Here is a 23,992-nt window from a genome sequence, read left to right on the forward strand (position 1 = left end):
AACTCTCCGGGGAGGGATTCTAGCTTCCTTGGTATTTGTTGCATCCTGCACAACAGATCAATGGTGCATCCACAGTTCTTGCTGCATTCCAAGCCCTAACTATTCACAGTGTAAACATTCTTCATGGGCAATTAATCTGCTACCAATGACTTTTGTTATCAGAATAACAGTAAGTTATCATGAAGTTATGTTTTACGATATTTTATGTCAATGAGGAGGCAGGTAAGTCCTTTAAGCTAAATAAAACTTTAGGCTGACTTTCAGATATAAAATGATTTGCATTTGTTGTGAAAGAGAGAGGAAGAAGTATTGTCCATTTTCCCGTTGCATTGGGCCAATGTACACCAATTCATCTCACCAAATCCTGCATCCAGACTGGCAGTACCATTTCAGTAGGACAGAGGGAGCTGTGATAAGTCCCATGCAAATACATATGGTTTGCTTGAATATATTTGATATATTAAATAGGATTTCTGCATAGCTGCAGCCAGTGAGATTTAAATATTAGTCAAGGCTCATCACTTCAAGGCTCCATGATCTTCTCAAGTGTGTGCATTCCCATTTCTTCTTTTATACTTGAAACAACATGGCTAAATACAAAATTATTATTTAACTGGTTCCCAACACTTTCAATAAGGACAACAGGAAAATGTCATTCGGTCGAGAGAGGCAGTGGCCAACTTGTTTGGCAAAATCCCACAAAAGGGAAATGAGAGAAATCGCAAATTGGTTATGGCACAGGTGGAGGCCATTCGGCCCATCAAGCCCACAGCAGCTTAACGTAACAGCAATCTAAATTGTTCCACTCTCATGCTCTGCTCCCATTGGTAATATAATTTTTCATTTTTTATTAGTTTCACATCTTGCATTAAAACACTTTGCAACTATTCCAACATGTGAAATATGAAGTATTTATGTGGCGCAAAGTCAATTTGACTACAAAATACATTGGGTCACGGTTTCAGAGTGGCTTGGTGGGGAAGAGGCAGGAATTATGGTCAATAAACTAAGAACTGTGTTTTTCCAAATGTTCCTTCAATGGGAGGCCAAAATTGATTCCGCCAAAATTGATTCAGCCATTGATTCTGCCGCAGTCAGCCATACACAACATGTGCTCGATCTGAAAATGCCTTGATATGTTCAGCTGACCCCAGAATAGTATCCTAAACTGTGACATTTTATTTTAAGTTTGGTTCCAAAATTTCTACATAAAGGTTAATGGAGAAAACACACATGGGTGTTTTAATTATAGATAGATGTAGGGACTGCAAAAGCTTGGACAAAGAAATCATTTGCTGCGAGACTGGTGCCTAAATGTCATCTATTCCTTCAGAGTGATGAAAGGAGATCAGATGGAAACACTGGCTGCTTCATGTCCAAATGAGCAACAAACCTGTCCCTTGCAAGTTTAATAATACGCCCATTAACTTGAAGAAATCTCATCCTCAAGCCGAGTGTACCAGCTCAAGCAGAGCCCTGTATTTTCCCAACCTGGCTCGAAACATTGTGCTTTTGTAATCTTTTAGACCGTAGCAAAGTCTTCTCGCTGACATACAAGGAGCAATTGAGGGAGGATTTTTTAGAAGTGAAGACAATTGGCATTTCATAAAACCTGTCATTTACAGGTTCTTTCAACTCTGCCATACAATGATCTGATGTCTTAATGCAGCCTTCTATCAGCCTTGCATGAGGATCTCATCATCACTAATAACAGGGCCTGGCCTCTACCTTGATCTCCACTTGGCTGGCTTTGGAAACACTAACTTCACAAAACTCTAAAGGCAATTGTTTTCTGGAGTTTGAATTGCCATTTGTTTGAATTGGCAAAATCAGACAGTAATTATTCGGCCTTTAATGCAATGACCATGTCATTATTGAATCTGTATCTTTCCATTCCAATCCTCCCACTTTTAAAATCTGTTTTTTGCCCTGTTATTTATGCTCTAGTTTTCCTCACCCCCTCAAGCCTGAATGTATTCCAACCTCAGATAACATGCATGCAACCTGTCTACACCTCTACCAAATGCTTCTATTGCAATCTGGCAGTTTCAGTGAGTCTGTCGGCCTGCCAGTCTTTCCTTTCACTCTCGTTCCTTGTGCCACACTGGGATTTGCACCCATTTCTCCCCTTCTTCCCCCCTCCGTCCACTTCCTCTAGTTTTTCAGTTTGCACCCCTTCCATTGTTATCTCACACTTTTTGTCTTTTCATCTCCGGCCCTTGTTCAACCATCTGCCATTTAATACAGCTCTCTCACCCGTATCCACCTATCATAAGGTCATAAGGTCATAAGGGATAGGAGCAGAATTAGACCATTTGACCCATCAAGTCTACTCTGCCATTCAATCATGGCTGATCTATCTCTCCCTCCTACCCCCATTCTCCTGCCTTCTCCCCATAACCTCTGACACCCGTATTAATCAAGAATCTATCTAACTCTGCCTTAAAAATATCTACTAACTAGGCCTCCACAGCCTTCTGTGGCAAAGAATTCCACAGATTCAACCACCCTCTGACTAAATAAATTTCTCCTCATCTCCTTCCTAAAAGAACGTCCTTTAATTCTGAAATTCTATCACCCCCTGCTCCCACCTCTCTTCCAGCATTCTCCCCCCTCCCCACTACAATCAGTCTGAAGAAGGGTCCTGCCTCGAAACATCACCTATCCATGATCCCCAGGGATGTCGCTTGACCCGCTGAGCTACTCCTGCACTTTGTGTCTTTCATTGTAAAAATTTGCACCTGCAGTTCTTTATATCTCTAATAGTTTTAAGGTTATTTTGGATAGGGAGAAGAGTGGATCTTGCAGGGAAGTACAAAATTAGAGGAAGACAAATTACGATGTTATTAGGCAGGAGCTCGGGAGGGTAGACTGGGAGCAGATGTTACTTGGTAAATCCACATCTGACATGTGGGAGTCATTAATGACCAATTGAACAAAGTTCAGGACCAGCAAGTTCCAGTAAGAAGGAAAGGTAAGGATGGCAAAGTAAGGGAACCTTGGATGACCAAACAGGTTGTAAGTTTTGAAAAAAAAGAAAAAGGAAGCACATATACTGCAAGGTCTAAGAGGGTAGAATCAAACAGGGCCTGTCAGGAATATAGACGGACACAAAATTCTGGAATAACTCAGTCGGTCGGGCAGCATCTCTGGAGAAAATGGACGTGACGTTCTTCACACTGATTGTTGTGGGTGGGGGAGGAACTGGAAGTGAGAAAGAAACCAGGACAAGTGGGGCCAGCAACAGATGACCACAGGCAAGGGGGTTTCCTGAAAGGCCAATTGTTGGTTAGAAACAGTGTGGGACCCAAGAGGGATACATCGCTCCGAACTGTGGAACTAGTTAATGGGCTTTTGGTGGAGGACGTGGGGAGGAGGGAGGGCGGAGGGGGGAGGAGGGAGGGGGATGGGGAGAGGGGGGAGGTGGAGGGGAGAGGGTGGAGGGGGCGGAGAGGTTGCTGCACCAATGCAGGAGAGGTCTGGGCCCAATGGGTCTACTTGGTCTAGTATCCCTCTAAACCTATCCATGTACCTGTCTATTCACAAAATGCTGGAGTAACTCAGCAGGTCAGGCAGCATCTCGGGAGAGAAGGAATGGGTGACGTTTCGGGTCGAGACCCTTCTTCAGACTGATGTCAGGGGGGCGGGACAAAGGAAGGATATAGGTGGAGAGGAGGAGAACTTCTTCAGTGGACTTCTTCAAACTTCTTCAACATGTACCTGTCTAATTGTTTTTTAAATGTTGTGAAATGATCTGCTTCAGCTACCTTCTTATTACACCCTCTGTGTAAAATAAAGTTGCCCTTCAGGTTCCTATTAAATCTTTCCACCCTCACTTTAAACTTGTAGGTTTTCTCATAGACCTATAGGACTCCACAGAAATCCTAGTATACATTTCCGGCACATTTCTCGCCTCTGAAATGTGCAGATGGAAATGGAGAAAAAAAGTTTCGATGTCACCAAACCGAGATAACCGCTGAGGACCAAAGGCAAATAGGAACATCTGCTCCAGAGCCTTCAGTCATTGGAATAATCCACCATAGTTGGAAATCTGATGTTTATTCTTGCAGTCACTTCTTCACTAGAAAAATAATCACAGTCAGGCAGGTCGTAAATACACTGCAATTGACCAATGACCTGTATATTTGTTGTTTATGAATCTCATCCATCCCATTGCCCTTGCAGGCTGACTTTTATAATGAGTAATTAAATACTGATATAATCATCTTCATACTAAAACTCTCGTTTGTTTGTTTGTTTGTTCCTGAACTACAGCTAAAACGGTACACGATAACGCAACAATTTTTTGCCCACCTTACTCACCGTCGTCGCTTTGATGCTAACGGAAGAAGTTTCATTGAAATCGGTGTTATATTTTTTAAGTTATTCACATTTTAAAGTTTAAATCTATCTCCTAGGGAGGGAGGGGGGAGGAAGGAGGATAAGGGGGGTTGAGGGGGGTGGAGGGAGGGGGGAGGGGAGGGGGGAGAGAGGGAGGAAGAGGGAAGGAGGTGGAGGGAGGGGGTTTGGGGGTAGGGTTGAGGGGGGTAGGAGGGAGGGAGGGTGGAGGGAGGGGGAGGGGAGGAAGGGGAAAGGGGTGGGTGGGAGGGAAGGGGTGGGAGGGAGGGGGGAGGGAGGAGGGGAGGATAGAGGGGGAGGGAGGAGGATGAGGGAGTGAGCGGGAAGAGGGAGGGAGGGAGAGGGAAAGGGGAGGGGGAAGGAGTGAGGGAGGGGAGGAGGGAGGAAGGAGGGGAAGGGGAAGGGGAAGGGGAGGGGAGGGGAGGGGAGGGGGAGGGAGTGAGAGAGGGGAGGGGGAGGGGGGAGAGGGGGTTGAGGGGGAGGGGGGTAGAGGGGAGGGGGGAGTGGAGGAGGAGAGTGTGCTGCACCAATGGAGGAGAGGTTTGGGACCAATGGGTCCACTTGGTCTAGTAGATTTATAAAAATAATTTCACAAGAAATTTATACTCTCTTCAGTGAAAAGTAAAGTTAAAAAGTTTCAACTTTGGAATGAAACGGGTGGCAACCACATTCTAAATGACACCATATCGGTAAATACTTTTGGCAGGGCAGATCCATGCAGAATGTTATGCTTGTAAGTTTTAATGCACCACAGATAACATTTCCGTCTCCTTCATCTCTTCAATACATTTAGCTCCAGATCCAGAGAGATAAGTTACTTTCAAATTAACATTAAATGACAATTTCCAGAACGGTTCCTTTGATTGACGATAAAGTCACAGAGTCATAGAATCACACAACATGGTAACAAAACCTTTGGCCCAGGTCATCCATGTTGGCCAAGATGCTCCATCTGAGCTGGTCCTATTTGCCTGCAGTTGGCCCAAATCCCTCGAAACCTTTGTACCAGCTTGTTCCATATACTCACCACCCTCTATGTGAAGAGCTGCCCCTCAGGTTCCTATTAAATCTTTCCCCTCTCACCTTAAACCTATGCCCTCTAGTTCTTAATTTCCCGACCCTGAGAAAAAAGACTGTGAATTCATCCTATCTATTCCTCTCATGACTATAGACACCTTTATAAGATCACCCCTCGACCTCCTGCACTCCAAGGAATAAAGTCCTGGCCTGCTCAATCTCTCCCCATCGCTCAGGCGCTCAAGAACTGGCAACGTCCTTGTACATCTTCTCTGCACCCTTTCCAGCTTAATGGCATCTTTCCTATGGCAGGGTAACTGAAACTTGGCACAGCACTCCTCACCAATGTCTAGTACCACTTTCACATCCTGAATCATAGACAGTTCCCTGACTGGTGAAGGCTAACATGCCAACCTGCTTCTTCACCACTCCATCTACCTGCAATGCCACCTTCAGGGAAATCTGTATTTGTACTCCTAGTGTAAGAAAATAACTGCAGATGCTGGTACAAATCGAAGGTATTTATTTCACAAAATGCTGGAGTAACTCAGCAGGTCAGGCAGCATCTCAGGAGAGAAGGAATGGGTGACGTTTCGGGTTGAGACCCTTCTGAAGACCCTTCTGAAATAAATACCTTCGATTTGTACTCCTAGATTCATCAGCTCTACAATATTCTGCAGGGCCTTACCATCCACAGTGAAGGTCCTGCCTTAGTCTGAATTGCCAAAAATGTGACATCTTACACTGGTCTGAATTAAACTCCATTGGCCATTCTCCAGCCCATTTGATCAAGCTGACCATGACCCCCACTGTAATTCGCGACTATCTTTATTTTGTGTGTAATATATTGGTGGAAAAAAATGCAGGATTTGACCAGGATGGAACAATTAGCATCGTATCCAGAGCTAGTGACAGCCAATATTTCCAACAACAAAAAAAAGAATTGCAAACAGCACAAACAAAAATCATCATATATGCTTCTCTTGCTCTTTGCTCCTCTTGACCTGCGAGCAACCGCCAAGAGCAAGGTGGGCCGTCGGAGAGCAAGGGGACAGTCAGAGAGTGAGGTAAACTGTTGAAGCATGAGGAGAGCCTTTGGAAAGCAAGGGGACCGTCAGAGAGGGAGGAGGCCATCTAAGAGTGAGGAGGTCTGTCGGAGAGTGAGGAGGGTCGTCGAAGAGTGAGGAGGACCATCAGAGAGCGAGGAGGACCATCAGAGAGCAAGGAGGGCCATCGAGAATGAAGGGGGACCCGGGCAATGGTGGACCGGGGGTGGGGTGCCGCTGCCACGTGTGGTGACAGGCAGTAGATAGGACTGTTCCATCAACTGTTGTAACTTAGTCTGTGCCAAAACGCGGCGTCTCTTGTGTACTGCCGAGGTGAGAACCTTACCGGGTTTTATGCAAAACAATGCCCTTCACTGTAAATGGGTACACATGACAATAAAGTATCATGGAATTCTTGATGCGTACCTGGAAGATGGTTTATTTCCGTCTCGCAGTTGTTTTTTTTCTCATTGATTTCGTCGGACAAATTGTGAGCGGGCTCTGAAGCTTGAACATGGTCCTTCTTGTCTTCATTCACCTTTATGTCTTCTTTGTTGTTTTCTTGGTCTGTAACCGTAGAACATAGAACATAGAAGATGGAACAGTGCAGAGCAACAACATGCCCTGCTGCCCATGAAGTCTGTGCCAAGACCATCGCTTATCCACCTGCATATAACCCATATCCCTCCATTCCGGGAGGCACGGTGGCGCAGCGGTAGAGTTGCTGCCTTACAGCGAATGCAGCGCTGGAGACTCAGGTTCGATTCTGACTACGGGCGCCGTCTGTACGGAGTTTGTACGTTCTCCCCGTGACCTGCGTGGGTTTTCTCCGAGATCTTCGGTTTCCTCCCACACTCCAAAGACGTTCAGGTATGTAGGTTAATTGGCTGGGCAAATGTAAAAATTGTCCCTAGTGTGTGTAGGATAGTGTTAGTGTGCGGGGATTGCTGGGCGGCGCGGACTCGGTGGGCCGAAGGGCCTGTTTCTGCGCTGTATCTCTAAATCTAAACAAATCTAAATTCCCTGAATACTCATATGCCTATCCAAAAGTCTTTTAAATGCCACTTAACCTATCTGCTTCAACCAGCACCCCCTGCAATAGAACCCCCACCCACGTCAGTGAGGTTTGACAAGAAACAGGAGGTGAGGAGCTGAAGTTTTGGTTCCTGTGTTCTCGAGCTCGCTGTTTGTTATCTACACAAAGAGCCTTTGCTGCAACACCAAGCCATAGTCAAGGTGCCGACTCCACTGCCTGCCTCTGGTCTGCATCTCCATGACTTTAATAACAAATGCCTGTTGGAGTTTCAATGCCTGAATGCTTTCTCACAGAGTATTCTCCTACATATGCCTAGAATTCCACAAACATATGACTCTGCCTCCTGTTTTCTAAACATTTGCTGCCCTCTCAATGTTTAGCAATTCCTAAATCTGCCACAAAGACTGAATACTGCTGCTGGCTATTAAATTGTATTGCTGCATTGGAGCGGGGCGTTACTCCTGCCAACACTTTTTTATCATAGCATTGTGCCGCGGCGGTAGAGTTGCTGCCTTTCAGTGCCAGCAACACGGGTTCGATCTTGACTACTGGTGCTGTCTGTACGGAGTCTGTACGTTCTTCCTGTGACCGTGTGGGTTTTCGCCAGGTGCTCCGGTTTCCTCCCACACTCCACAGGCGTATAGGTTTGTGGGGTAATTGGTTTCGGTAAAATTGTAAATAGACCTGAGTGTGTAGGACAGTACTAGTGCACGGAGATCGCTGGTCGGCGCGGACTCGGTGAGCTGAAGTGCCTGTCTACACACTGTATCTCCAAACTAAACTAAACTAAACTAGACTAAACTAAACTAAACTAAACTATATGTTGAGGTATAGTGGTAATATTGAGCTGACAAGGTAGGTCTATGAATATCTAACCAAATCCTTTCTATTTCCTTCTCCAAGTTCTCATTGAACTTGTGCAGATAGACATGGCCAGAGAGAACTAATTAATGCAGATAACTTTCAGTCAGTTGGTAGTTTCTTTCATAGCCTTCCCTCCCATGGATCTGGCCAAGCCAGGTTGCCATCATCAGAAAATCCACAAAGGAAATTACTAACATATTTCATGTTTTTAAAAAAAATTACCTGATGTGATATCTGAAATATGGAAGGCCTATGCTAGAAATAAACTTTCGAAAGAGAGGTAAACATTGTATAATTACAGAGACTATACCTGTTTTTGATTCAAAGCCTCCTGATAGCATTGGACTACTCAAGGGGATGTTAACGTCATCAGCAGTTTTGTTGTAGAGGTCAAAGGAAAATCTCTGAAAGAGATCAGAAGGACACACAACCATTACTCATGATGGTACACTTACCCAGTTCTCCACCAACCGAAATAAGACACAGCCTTCGTCAAACACTGAAGTAGCGGAGAAGTTTGGATGACCGAATAAATAAACACATTGGTTGTTATGTCTGACTCGTTTTATTTCAACAACCACCAGAACATTTTTGTCAAGGTGTAACAAATGCAATACAAGTCTAATTATTAAAATTTGCTTAATCTTATCTATCATGAGCAAAACAAATCCATATCCATGATCCATATCCATTCATAGTTCAGAACAACCATGGAAATTTGGTATTTCAGCTCTGTAATTGGGCAGGATATGATGTTTAGGAATGGTGTCATGAAATTTCACCAGGTACAATTCAGATAATCATGAATGATAATGCACATTGGTCCAAAACGCCGCAGCGAGACTCCTGACGGGTACCCGTAAAAGGGACCACTTCACCCCGATTCTGGCCTCCCTCCACTAGCTCCCAGTACAGTACAGAATCAACTTCAAGCTCCTCCTATTCACATACAAAGCCCTAAAGGGCTTGCCCCCCCCCCCCCCCCCATATCAAAAATCTCCTAACCCACCACTCTATCTCCAGGTCCCTCATGTCAGCCGACTTGGGGCTACTGACTATCCCGCGGTCTAGGCTTAAGCTCAGGGGTGACCGCGCTTTTGTGGTTGCAGCTCCTAGACTGTGGAACAGCATCCCTCTCCCCATCAGAACTGCCCCCTCCATCGACTCCTTTAAGTCCAGGCTCAAAACCTATTTCTACTCCCTAACGTTTGAGGCCCTCTGAGGGGTCGCAGTGAACTGTTTATGTATGTGCTGTTATGTTTGTTTGCCATTGTATGTTCGTTTCTTAGTACCTGAACTGATGTACAGCACTTTGGTCAACATGGGTTGTTTTTAAATGTGCTTTACAAATAAAATTGACTTGACTTGACTTGACATTTCCTCCGACCAGTCAATATTTTAAAGACCTATCCAATTCATATGCTTCCCCAGAATTTTATTTTTCTCAAGTGCTTACCTGTCTCTCTTTTGAGTTAATATTGCTTTTGAAGCCAAACAATTTTAGGTAATAATATTCCAACACACCTTTGTGCAATGAAATGTTTATTTGCGGGACCTCTCCGGTTACCAACCTTACATTCTTTTGTAAACGATTCTCCTTATTTACTCGTAGGGAAAAAAAAGCAGGTGCAGGTTTAAATCGAAGGTAGACACAAACTGTTGGAGGAACTCAGCGGGTCAGGCAGCATCTCAGGAGAGAAGGAATGGGCGAAGTTTTGGGTGGAGACCCTTCTTCAGACTGATGTCAGGGGAGGGGGCGGCACAAAGATAGGATGTAGTCGGAGACAGGAAGAATAATGGGAGAACTGGGAAGGGGGAGGGGATAGAGAGAGGAAGCAGGGACTTCCTGAAGTTAGAGAAGTCAACGTTCATACTGCTGGGGTGTAAACTGCCCAAGTGAAATATGAGGTTCTTATGAAATATTAAGTATAAGCGAAATAGGAGGAACAGCACCTCATATTTCGCTTGGGCAGTTTACACCCCAGCGGTATGAACATTGACTTCTCTAACTTCAGGTAGTCCCTGCTTCCCCACTCTATCCCCTCCCCCTTCCCAGTTCTCCCACTAGTCTTCCTGTCTCCGACTACATCCTATCTTTGTCCCGCCCCCCCCCTGACATCAGTCTGAAGAAGGGTCTCGACCCTAAACGTCACCCATTCCTTCTCTCCCGAGATGCTGCCTGACCTGCTGAGTTACTCCAGCATTTTGTGTCTCCCTCCTTATTTACTCTGAGATCATCCTTCATGATATTAAACAGCTCTGTCAAACCTCTCCTTAACCTTCTCTACTCCAAGGAAAACATCCCAAATTTCTCAACTGACTGAAGTCTTGCAATCCCTGCACCAAGTTTGCAAATCTCCACCCACATCACTTCACCCCTTCTGGTGGCTTGACACTCCATGCATTTAAGTCATATCTCAAAGGCCTTGACAATCATCCTAAAGCATAGTGATCAGAATTGACTGCAATATTATACTTGAAAGTCCAGGTTTCTATAAATGTTAAGAATATTTTCCTACATTTTGTACTCTGTTACTACCAAAGATACTAGAGGAACAAGATGGACCACTCCGTCGAAATCGCCTATACTGAAGTGTAGTACGCAAAGGAGCCATTTTAGTAGGCAAAACGCGCCATTCGCTATGCCCCTCGCAGTGTAATCAGTGTTTTTTTAAATTTTAGAGATACAGCACGGAAGCAGGCCCTTCGGCCCACCGAGTCCGCGCCGCCCAGCGATCCCCACACATTAACACTATCCTACACACACTAGGGACAATTTTTACATTTACCCAGTCAATTAACCTACATATCTGTACGTCTTTGGAGTGTGGGAGGAAACCGAAGATCTCGGAGAAAACCCACGCAGGTCACGGGGAGAACGTACAAACTCCGTATAGACGGCGCCCGTAGTCAGGATCGAACCTGAGTCTCTGGCACTGCATTCGCTGTAAGGCAGCAACTCTACCGCTGCGCCACCGTGCCGCCCAAAATGCAGAATATATCTCATCTATCAATTCACAGATTTTAGTTATTTTTCTTTTAAAATGTTTCTGCAAGTTTCTGCCTACTAAAATGGCGCCGTGACGTACTACGGTTTTTAGGGTCGAGTTGTCTATCTTGTTCCTCTAGTATCTTTGGTTCTTACTAATATAGCCAGAGATTCCATATGTTTATTCACGAGCACTCCCAACTCATCCCATCACAAATAAAGACATATACATAGCCCTCAGATACCACTGTTTCATTTTCCCACACACCAAGCCTCTAGCTTTTTATTGTCCCTACCAAAATCAGTCAATGCTCTGTGTTAAATTTCATCTGCCTCACACCTGTTAATTGCAACAATCTGCCTATGTATAGTTCATTCCACTGCCTGACACAAAGCTGTGTTTCGTCTCACATGGAAGCTTTGCAAGCATTATCAATAAATGCAATTTAAAAGCAGTTTATTCAACTTGCGTCTCTAGGGAACAGTGCTTCAATATAGACACCAATCAGAAAAAAAACATACTTTCATCCCAATTCTCTGTATTCTGTCTCTCAAATAATTTCAGATTCATTCACCCGCTACACTGGTTCCAAATTTACCAACGTTTGCAAATGGTAAAAAATACAAACAGTGCTGGAGTAACTCAGCAGGTCAGGCAGCACCTCTGGAGAGCATGGACAGGTGACGTTGCAAGTCAGGACCCATCTGCATTGTTTATAAATGGTACTTTATTTATAAATCTATTATTCTGATAGAAGTATGTAAAATTATGAGGGGGGTAGATAATTTGGCAGTCCGAATCAGTTATCAAAGGTGGAAAGATCTGAATGTTATTCCCTTATCATGCTTCTCTACACTGTAAATTGATTGATTGTAATCACGTATTGTCTTTCTGCATCAAAAAGCTTTTCACTGCACACATGACAATGAACTGAACTGAACTGAACTGAAATAAAATGTCAAAGATTAGAGGCGATGAGTTTAAGGAGGGAGAGGCAAAATTTAAAGGAGATGCGTGGGGCAAGTATTTTTACACAGAGAGTGCTGGGTGCCTGGAGTGCACTGCCAGGGGTGGTATTGGAGGCAGATAGTGGCATTTAAGAGGCTTTTAGAAAGGCAGAAGGATATGCAGGGACTGGAAGGATATCAATGACATACAGGCAGAGTAGATTAGTGTAATTTGGCACCAAAAGCTGGAGTAACTCAGCGGGTCAGACAGCATCTCTGGAGGAAAGGAAGAGGTGACGTTTCGAGTCGAGACCCTTCCTTTTCTCCAGAAATGCTGTCTGGCCCGCTGATTAATCTCCAACTTTATTTGCGTCTATCTGTGGTTTAAACAGGCATCTGCAGTTTCTTCCTACACAGTTTAATTGACAGAGTGTTTGGCACAAAATTGTGGGCAGAAGGACCAATTCCCAATAGACAATAGACAATAGACAATAGGTGCAGGAGGAGGTCATTCGGCCCTTCGAGCCAGCACCGCCATTCAATGTGATCATGGCTGATCATTCTCAATCAGTACCCCGTTTCTGCCTTCTCCCCATACCAATCTGTAATGTTTTGTCTGATGAAGGGTCTTGACCCGAAACGTCAACTATTCCTTTTCTCCAGAGATGCTGCCTGTCCCACTGAGCTACTCCGGCATTTTGTGCCTATCTTCGGTGTAAACCAGTTCCTTTCATACACACAGTACGGTTTTATGTTCTCTGTCATACATTTATTCACAGTGTATATTTATTCACAGTGTACATTTATTCACAGCCTTATCAATGATTCCATCCTCATCAATCATCTTTATAACTAATCAAGGAACTCAATCAAGTTAGGTGAATGCAGATCCGTTAAACAAAGCCATGCCATCTTTTGTTTCCCACTTTATAAACCTGTCTGGAGAAGGGTCTCGACCCAAAACGTCACCCATTCCTTCTCTCCAGAGATGCTGCCTATCCCACTGAGCTACTCCAGTTTTGTTTTGTATTTATCCTCGATAGCTTGTTCCCTCCTTTCCAGTTCCTCTTCCTCTTTTACTAATATATGAGCAACATCCTTTTCTTTGGTGAAAATACATAAAAGTATCAATTTAGTACCTCTGCAATGCTTCAGTCTCCACAAGGAGATTTATTTTAGCTTAATTTCCCATCCTTGTTTTGATTACATTTGAATTTGCTAGTGGTGACTTTTGGGGGACAATTATGCATGTTGGCGTGTCATGTGTGTGCTCATGGGCATATAATTAATGTCAGACCTAGCTCGCTGTTTGCATTCTAAAGCTAAAGGAGTTGTCTTTCGGATGAAAATTGAACCATCACTCCATCTTTTCTAAGTCAAACTCAAACAGTTGGAGGAGCTCAGTGGGCAAGGCAGCAACGGAGGAAGGAAATGGGCAGATGGTGTTTTGGGTCCGGACCTTAAATGGACTCCATCAACTCTCTCAGTCCAAAAACACCAGGAGTAAGCCCATTCTTCCAGGAATTCGGAACAGAGAATGACCTAGAAATTCCCGTGCAGTCAAGTGGGTGGAGCAGATGGGCCTAACAGTGAGTCCCAAAATATATTGGTACATGGTACTACCTTCTACATACTGTGATCACTTCAGAGTGACCTCCTTCACACTGGCAGGACCAAACATGGACGAGGCTACCGTTTCGACGAACACTTCGTTGGTTCCGCCAAGGCCTGCTGGATCACCCGATTGCTAACCTCATTTAATTCTCATTTCCATTCTCATTTCGACCTTTCTGCCCTGTGCCTCTTCCGTAGCCAGAATGAGCTCACTCATAAACTGGAGAAACAGCACCTTATATTCTGCTTGGGTAGCTTATAACTCAATGGTATGAAAATTTAATTCTCCAATTTTAGGTAACCCCAATCACCATTTCTCTCCCCCCCCCCCCTCCCCCCCACCCCAGCTCACTCACTCTCCTATGCCCCCTACCCAGTGGGCTTCAATTTCCCCCACCACTCCACCCTTCCTCCCCACTGGCCACTTCCACCTATACCCTCCCATTGGTTTCACATTTCACCCCTCTTTCATTCATCTTCTCTCCTCATCTGACATCCTTTTGAATCCTTGTCTCTCTTTAGCCTCCTTTTTAAAAATCTCTCGCCTTTGACCATCCATCTACTAATCAAAACCCCCCTCACCTAATATAACTTGCCCTTCCATACCTCCAGTCTCCCTCTCCGCTGACTCTCAGTCTGAAGAAGGGTCTCAACCCGAAACGTCACCAATTCCTTTTCTCCAGCGATGCTGCCTGTCCCGCTGAGTTACACCAGCTTTTGGGGCCTATCTTCGGTGTGAATCAGCATCTGCAGTTCCTTCCTGCATATAACATGCCAGACTTTGTCCCGTCTCACCTCTCTTCCAGATTTCTCCCCTTGCAATAAGCGTCCCGACCTGAAACATCGCCTATCCATGTCCTCCAGAGGTGCTGGCTGACCAGCTGAGTTATTCTAGCACTTTGTGTTTTAGTTATCCTGGCACCTGCAGTTCCTTGTGTTTCACTTTTGTTTGGCACTGTCTGAGTGCTCTTCCTCTGATGCCCACAGACTGCAGTCCCTATAACCCATGACACCCGTACTAATCAAGAATCTATCTATCCCTGTCCCGTCCCCGTCCCCCCCCCCCCCCCCCCATCCGGACCAAACTCAGATCCTGGGGGGACAGGGCTTTCTCCATCGCTGCTCCCACCCTCTGGAACTCACTACCTCAAACCATCAGAGACTCCTCCTCACTCACCACATTCAAAACATCACTTAAGACTCACCTGTTCAACACTGCCTTCAACCACTGACCGTCGCTTCTCCTTAACCTTCCTTTTTTTGTTCGTTTATTTATTTATTTTTATGTTTTACTTACTCTGTAAAGCGTCTTTGAGTTTCCAGAAAAGCGCTATACAAATGAAATGTATTATTATTATTATTAAGAATATTCATTGACTTGGCCACCACTGCCTTCCGTGGCAAAGAATTCCACAGATTCACCACCGTCTGACTAAAGAAATTCCTTCTCATCCCCTTCCTAAAGGAACGCCCTTTAATCTAAGGCTGTGACCTCTAGTCCTAGACTTTCCTACGAGTCGAAACATTCTCTCCACATCCACTCTATCCAAGCCTGGGATCCTGTTTTTTGATTCAGGTTTAGACCAACAGGGTGATGAGATCAGGAGCCAAGTGATCCTGACAAAATCCTACTGAGTACTGGTGAGAAAGCACATGGTAGTACTTCCTGGTACTACCACTCTGTGGGCGGCACGGTGGCGCAGCAGTAGAGTTGCTGCCTTACAGCGAATGCAGCGCCGGAGACTCAGGTTCGATCCTGACTACGGGCGCCGTCGGTACGGAGTTTGTACGTTCTCCCCGTGACCTGCGTGGGTTTTTTCCGAGAGCTTCGGTTTCCTCCCACACTCCAAAGACGTACAGGTTTGTAGGTTAGTTGGCTGGGCAAATGTAAAATAAAAATTGTCCCTAGTGTGTGTAGGATAGTGTTAATGTGCGGGGATCGCTGGGCGGCGCGGACCCGGTGGGCCGAAGGGCCTGTTTCCGCGCTGTATCTCTAAATCTTTCACTTACACTACTCTGCTCTACATTGAGAGTGGATTGATGCTGCAGGAATTATCTGTATTGGATTTATCCTGTTTTTTGTGAACAGGGCATAAAGTCATAGAGTGATACAACGTGGAAACAGGCCCCTCGGCCCAACTTGCCCACATGTCCCAGCTACACCAGTTCCACCTGCCATATCCCTCCAAACCTGTCTTATCCATGTACCTGTCTACCTGTTTCTTAAACGTTGGGATAGTCCCTGCCTCAACTACCCCCTCCGGCAGCTCGTTCCATACCCCCACCACCCTTTATATGAAAAATGGTACCCCTCGGACTCCAATGAAATCTTTTCCCCTTCAACTTAAACCTATGTCCTTTTGTCCTCCGTTCGCCGCCTCTGGGCAAGAGACTCTGGGCATACCCGGACAATCTCCGACGATGTTGCTAAGTTGTCGCAGTTGAAGCTGTACCGGAACGGTTTGGCTGGAAACACAGTTCTTCAGAACTGCAGTGGGACAGGGACAGCACAGAGGCACAGCTGGTGGAGCCACTGCCTCACAGCATCAGAGACCCGGCGTTAATCCTCAGGTGCCATCTGTGTGGAGTATGCATGTTCTCCCCGCGACGGTGTGGGTTTGCACCGGCCGTTCCAGTGTCCTCAAGCATCCCAAAGGCATGCGGATTGGCAGGCCAAATGGGTGCTGTTAGTTTCCCCAAGTGTGGGAGTGGGAGAATCTGGAGACGCTGATGCAGAGGAAGAATACTGAGATTTATGCAGGATTAGTTAAATGAGGGGTTGATGCAAGGCACAGACCTGTTGGGCTGAAGGGCCCGTTTCCGTGCTGCGCTTCTCTATGGTGTTCGTTCCCACATTATGTTACGGGGGATAGACACAAAATGCTGGAGTAACTCAGCGGGACAGGCAGCATCTCCGGAGAGAAGGAGCGGGTGACGTTTCGGGTCGAGTCGCTTCTTCAGATTGGGATTGAGTTTGAGGATTGACAATCAAGTACTCTGGGTGAGTTTAGGGAATGATGTTATATAGTGTGTGGAGTGGGTATTGAGACTGCCATTAGTATAAGAAGATAACTGCAGATGCTGGTACAAATCGAAGGTATTTATTCACAAAATGCTGGAGTAACTCAGCAGGTCAGGCAGCATCTTGGGAGAGAAGGAATGGGTGACGTTTCGGGTCGAGACCCTTCTTCAGACTGCCATTATATCGTGGAAGGGCACATTATGATAAGGAAGCCCCCATTGAATTAGAATTGGCCTTCAGTGGGCACGCTGAAACCGCAGTTACTGGAAATGGCCACGTGGTGTCACCTGTGAGCTGACCTGAGCCGGGACAAACTTTACCAGACATTGAATGTTTAAAGATTTCTCTCTCTTGGTCTCACAGGCATTTACATTTGGAAAGCTGCTACACTGGTCCACAATAGACACAAAATGCTGGAGTAACTCAGGAGAGAAGGAATGGGTGACGTTTCGGGTCGAGAGTCTGAAGAAGGGTCTCGCCCCGAAACGTCACCCATTCCTTCTCTCCAGAGGTGCTGCCTGTCCCACTGAGTTACTCCAGCACTTTGTGTCCATCTTCGGTTTAAACCAGCATCTGCAGTTCTTTTCTACCCTGGTCTACCCTATGATCAGCCATGATCATATTGAATGGCGGTGCTAGCTTGAAGGGCTGAATGGCCTACTTCTGCACCTATTTTTCTATGTTTCTATGTTTCAATGTCTACAAGTGTGATTCGCATTTCGTCTGATTTTCTGAGGTACATCAGCTGCAGTTCCTTGCTCCATGAATTCTGCAAAAGGATGCAGCACTACACTGGGAACTTCTTCAAATCATCTGCCTCAGAATATAACTTTCAACAACATTTCTCTTCTAGTTGATAACATTAGCTACCCTCCAATCCACGGGAACTGATCCTACTGATCACTGGAAAATGAACACCATCGCGACCACAATTTCTAGAGCCACTTCGTTAAGCACCCTGGGATGCAGACCATCAGGCCCTGGGGATTTATCAGCCTTCAGTCCCATCAGTCCACCCAACACCATTTCCTACCTAATGTGAATTTCCTTCAGTTCCTCCGTCACCCTAGGACCTCTGTCCACGAGTACATCTGGGAGAATGTTTGTGTCTTCCTTAGTGAAGACAGATCCAAAGTACCTGTTCAACTCGTCTGCCATTTCCTTGTTCCCCATAATAAATTCACCTTCTGTCTTCAAAGGACCCACATTTGTCTTAACTATTATTTTTTTCTTCACATACCTAAAGAAGCTTTTACTATCCTCCTTTATATTCTTGGCTAGCTTACCCTCGTACCTCATCTTTTCTCCCCGTATTGCCTTTTTAGTTATCTTCTGTTGCTCTTTAAAAGAGTCCCAATCCTCTGGCTTCCTGCTCGTCTTTGCTATGTTATTTTTCTTCTCCTTTATTTTTATACTGTCCTTGACTTCCTTTGTCAGCCACGGTTGCCTCTTACTCCCCTTAGAATCTTTCTTCCTGTTTGGAATGAACTGATCCTGCACCTTCTGTATTATTCCATGAAATACCTGCCATTGTTGTTCCACTGTCTTCCCTGCTAGGATCTCTTTCCAGTCAACTCTGGACAGCTCCTCTCTCATGCCTCCATAGTCCCCCTTGCTCAACTGCAATACTGACAATTCCGATTTTCCCTTCTCCCTCTCAAATTGTAGATTAAAACTTATCATATTATGATCACTACCTCCTCGTGGCTCTTTTACCTCGAGTCCCCTTATCAAATCTGGTTCATTACACAACACTAAATCCAGAATTGCCTTCTCTCTGGTAGGCTCCAGTACAAGCTGCTCTAAGAACCCATCTCGGAGGCACTCCACAAACTCCCTTTCTTGGGGTCCATTACCAAGCTGATTTTCCCAGTCTACCTGCATGTTGAAATCTCCCATAACCACTGTAGCATTACCTTTACGACATGCCAATTTTAACTCTTGATTCAACTTGCACCCTATGTCCAGGCTACTGTTTGGGGGCCTGTAGATAACTTCCATTAGGGTCTTTTTACCCTTACAATTCCTCAGTTCTGTCCATACCGATTCTACATCTCCTGATTCTATGTCACCCCTTGCAAGGGACTGAATATCATTCCTTATCAACAGAGCGACCCCACCCCCTCTGCCCACCTGCCTGTCTTTTCGATAGGTCGTATACCCATGAATATTCAGCTCCCAGCCCTGGTCCTCTTGCAGCCAAGTCTCTGTAATTCCCACAACATCATACTTGCCAATGTCTAACCGAGCCTCAAGCTCATCCACTGAGAAACAAATTGATGTTACGACACAGTATAGCCTGCCCCTTGCCTGCAGTGGGCTTGGCTTTGCAGTTCACCCGTTGCTTAGGATCATGCCCAGCATTGCCAGATGTAGTAATTTCTGGAGATACCCAAATTTTTCTGATTCTTCATAATACCTTTACAGTTCAAAGCAATGATAAGTTCTGATCTCAGTAAAGGCCACATAGTATAAGAAAATAACTGCAGATGCTGGTACAAATCGAAGGTATTTATTCACAAAATGCTGGAGTAACTCAGCAGGTCAGGCAGCATCTCAGGAGAGAAGGAATGGGCGACGTTTCGGGTCGAGACCCTTCTTCAGTAAAGGCCACGTTCAGTGATCAGTGCTTCTCCAACATGAAAGAGTGGTAGATGCAGACTCCAGCACGGGGAGATACATTAGCTGCATTGGGTACAAGGAATGAGTAGTGGAGGGGGGATTGATCGGATTACACAAAAAAAATGCCAGCACAGGCTCTGGGGGCCGAAAGAGTCTCCTGCTGTTCCTGTGTTTCTTTAAATAGTTGATGAATTCCTGCGGTCGTTACGAGACCACTGATTTGTAAGGATTATGCCATTGATGTCTGAAAATATCAACATAGTCCACAGAGGGACAGAGAACCCAAAAGTGGCTTTTGGGATTTCTGCCTGTAACGGCAGGTGCCTGTGCTCCAGGTGTTGCAGCCTGCTTCACGGTGTAATGATAGCAGCCGCAGGCAGTTTTATCTGTTGTTACTACCAGGAAATGCGGGCCATCATTTTGCACCTCGCCAACAGGTTAACACGTCACAATTACTTCCTTTTGGAAATAGCTACCTTTGTAAGGGAATTCCTGTTTTCGCCTACACATCATCGTAGTTGTATTGCTTAGAGCAAGTGCGAGGAATAGACACTAAATGTTGGAGTAACTCAGCGGGTCAGGCTGCATCGCTGGAGAACTACCTGGATGGAGCATCCCAGTGCTGAACTACCATCTACCTCTTTGGTGACCCTTGGACTAGCGTTGGTCGGATTTTGCTGGCTTTACCTTCCACTAAACGTTATTCCCTTTTCATGTATCCATGCACTGTAGATAGACACACAAAATGCTGGAGTAACTCAGCGGGACAGGCAGCATCTCTGGAGAGAAGGAATGGGTGACGTTGCGGGTCGAGACCCTTCTTGAGTTTGAAGACCAAAAGGTCACCCATTCCTTCACTCCAGAGATGCTGCCTGTCCCACTGAGTTACTCCAGCTTTTTGTGTCTATCTTCGGTTTAAACCGGCATCTGCAGTTCCTTCTTACCACATTTATACACTGTAAATGGATCGATTGTAATCATGTATTGTGTTTCTGCTGCTGGTTAGCGCACGATAAAAAAGTTTTTCACTGTACCTCGGTACACGTGACAATAATCTAAATTAATCTAAAGAACATGGATAGGTGATGTTTCGGATCATGGCCCTTCTTCAGTGTGAAGAAGGGTCTCAACCCTTGAAAAGTCACCTGTCACGTTCTCCAGGGATGCTGCCTGACCCGCTGAGTTACTCCAGCATTTTGTGTCATTCCTTGGTAAATCAGCATCTGCAGTTCCTTCTTTCTACATTCTTTCTACGAAGAAGACATCCAGGTGGGTGAAATTTCCATCCCTTCCACCACCCTTTTTTTTGACCGAATGCTCTTCTTCAGAGAGCTGAAGGAAATTTAGATTTGGGTTTATTATTCTCACGTGTACCAAGGTGGAAAGCTTTTGTTTGTGTGATATCCACCCAAATCAGAGAATACTATACTTGAATACAATCAAACCAAACACAAGTACAAAAGATAGAGCAAAGAGGAAGATGTCAGAGTGAGAGTATAGTTTCTCGGCATTGTAGCATAACGAGAATATGGTGAATACAGATAGAAGCAATGATGGAATTACAAGTGGACATGAGATTTAAAGCTGTGGGCCGATTGTATTGGATGATAATAAATCCTCCTCTGGACCAGCACGCAAAGAGTCACCACTCTCAGGCGCCATCTTATAAGTTTGTTTGTACTGTAATTACAATGCTAAAACTATTGCCAAATCCACCGGCAAGAATGAATTAGCCACACGGTGCTTTTGACTCCCTAGTCTGTGGTGGGGTGGATAATCTCACCTGAGCACAGCCCTCAATGCTTGGCGTTTGGAAATGGGATTTTCGTAGAAGCTTCCTACTCTTCCTACGTTGACTACAAGTACCCTTTGCTGACAGTGCAAGGATGAACATCAGGTGAGAACTCAAATGGCTTCAGTTCAGTGTGACTAACCAGCGAATTGACATTCATTGTCAGGTCATGGACATAAAACATGACCATGTTTTATGATCATGTTTTGACCATACTGGGTCAAAACATGACCCAGTTTTGATCCAGTATAGGCCATACTGGGTCATTCTGATAGAGGATGTCTTGTGATATATTTCTCCAATTACCATCCCACGCCAGGCCCTACGCCAGGCTATCAAGGAAACATCACAGGTGGCAGAGCGAAGTAGCCAGTGGCTCTGGCTGAAGAGGAAAGACCCCATCTGGTCTCCCAAATAAGTCGGCTAGGCAGATGCAGAGGGGTGTGGTTCTGGGATGCCAGAATGCACTGCTGAGCCTACTGGAGACGTTGTTGGTCCAATCAGCGAAATGTCGATGAAAGTAGGTGCCCACTTGATAACCCCAATGACGTGTCTGCCTAGCCTTTCTCAACATCGGAGGAGCATAGGTGAGTGCATAAGTCTCCATCACCACCGGGAGCAAGTTGACATTTGGCACTTTGGATTTCTAACATCTTGTCCTGTGTATTTGGAAACATACTGGGTCATTCTGATAGAGGATGTCTTGTGATATATTTCTCCAATTACCATCCCAATATTCTCACCTGACACAAACAAATGATCAAGCATAGTACAGTTAATCTCAGGACATGCTAACAATAGTTACAAACATTATAGAATGAATGAAGCATCTACGTTCCCTTCCTACACATCCCTTTCACCGTCCGGCACGGCCTGGAATAGGCCGCGGGATTTTCTCCGCCCGGTGGGGGCTTCAATGTCGGGAGCCCCGACCGCCCCGACGTGCAGCGGCAGCGTCTTCGCCCGCCCCGGATCGTGGGCTTGGGTCGGCCCGCTGCTGACCTTTCACCGTCCGGCACGGCCTAGAACGTGGCAACTTCAACAGCCTGACCGTGGGAGAAGACGGCAGGGGAAGAGAAAAGACATTCTGGCCTTCCATCACTGTGAGGAGGTGACTGGAGGAGACTCACTGTGATGGATGTTTCTTTTTTTGTTTTGTGTTGCTTTGTGGTTGTGTGTGTAATTGCTTATTTTATTGCTCTTATTGTTGGACTGTGGGTGACGAAATCTCGTCCAAAAGACTTGTTTTTTTTGGATGACAATAAAGGTTATTCTGATTCTGATTCTGATTCTGATCATAGAATGCTTTATTGAATGAGGTTTTTTGGTGCACAAACATTTGAACATTGAATGCCAAATTTACTTACATGTTTTCTTCGGTGCAGGTAACAACCCATCAAGCATAACAAAATGATAGTCAGCACGAGGATCAAGAATGCAATTATGATGGCGTGCGCTAAAAGAAAAGGAAAGTAACGAGATTAACAATGGACACAGGTAAAAATTACAATTGTCTGAAGGTCAGCAGGGAGCAACAATCACATTCCTCTAAGAATGAATGGCTGAGATGGCACTTGGGGCAATGGGGTGTGGAGGAGTATTTATCTGAGACCTAATGTCATGCAAATGTTGGGAGTAAACCGCAAGAAGCATTTTAAAAATGTAACATCAAACACAAGTCAGTTTTGAAACATGGTAAAGGGGGGGGGGAGAATCAGATGTTTCCTGGCATCACAAACACAGCAACAAGAAAGGGCAAAAATAACCAAATGAAACAGAAACATAGAAAAATAGTTGCGGGAGTAGGCGATTCGGCTCTTTGAGCCAGCACCGCCATTCAGTATGATTATGGCTGATCGTCTAAAATCGGCTAAAATCAGTACCCCGTTCCTGGTTTTTCCCCCATATCCCTTGATTCCTTTAGCCCTAAGAGCTAAATCTACCTCCCTCTTCAAAAAAATCCAGTGAATTGGCCTCCATTGCCTTCTGTGGCAGAGATTTCCACAGATTCACAACTCTGGGTGAAAATTCCACAGATTCACAACTCTCTGGGTGAAAATGTGTGAAGCAGGAGAAACAGCATTAATGGGATTGAGGTGGGAAAAATAGAAAGCAATTCCAATATGGGCAGAGTCGTGGAAAAGTCAAGCTCAAGAGTACATTTGATCAAGGTTTTGTTTGGGCCTCATCCTTTCTCTGATTTCACAATGATTCCCCAACTTGCTGCAGAAATGGGTCTGGTGAAAGTAAAAGTGTTACTGCTTTAACATTCCCAGTGGTGTGAAAACACTCCTTTCTGTTCACCAACATGGCTATTCTTTTGTTTTAAAACCAAAAATAATTTAATCAATTATTTACAATAATAATTACAGGACAAAATAAATCAAAACAAAACCCACCACCATAATACAAGACAAACAAGTATACTAAATAAACTACTTTAAAACTATATTACAATCAAAGATACTAGAGGAGCAAGATGGACCACTCCATCAAAATCGCCTATACTGAAGTGTAGTACGCAAAGGAGCCATTTTAGTAAGCAAAACCCGCCGTTCGCTATGCCTCTCGCAGTGTAATCAGTGTTTTGGGGGAACAGTATGTGTGATGATACCATTAAAATGCAGAATCAATTCACAGATATTTATTATTTTTCTTTTTAAATGTTTCTGCAAGTTTCTGC

The 23,992-nt window shown here is 45.0% G+C and overlaps 1 protein-coding gene across 3 annotated transcripts in view; it reads right to left on the reverse strand.

Moving 5' to 3' along the window:
* LOC144600787 (uncharacterized) overlaps window positions 1-23,992 on the reverse strand; it is a 134,291-nt gene that overhangs the window by 55,695 nt on the left and 54,604 nt on the right. For 2 of the 3 annotated variants that reach the window (XM_078412688.1, XM_078412682.1), the window contains exons 3-5: window positions 22,677-22,765; window positions 8,633-8,726; window positions 6,849-6,989 (exon numbers count right to left, since the gene is read on the reverse strand). In XM_078412688.1, coding sequence (XP_078268814.1) covers window positions 6,849-6,989; window positions 8,633-8,726; window positions 22,677-22,765 — 324 coding nt within the window. The remainder of the gene's footprint in view (window positions 1-6,848; window positions 6,990-8,632; window positions 8,727-22,676; window positions 22,766-23,992) is intronic. The other variant, XM_078412695.1, reaches the window with a different exon arrangement.

The sequence above is a fragment of the Rhinoraja longicauda genome, chromosome 1 (assembly GCF_053455715.1).
Source record: "Rhinoraja longicauda isolate Sanriku21f chromosome 1, sRhiLon1.1, whole genome shotgun sequence".
Lineage (NCBI taxonomy): Eukaryota > Metazoa > Chordata > Chondrichthyes > Rajiformes > Arhynchobatidae > Rhinoraja > Rhinoraja longicauda.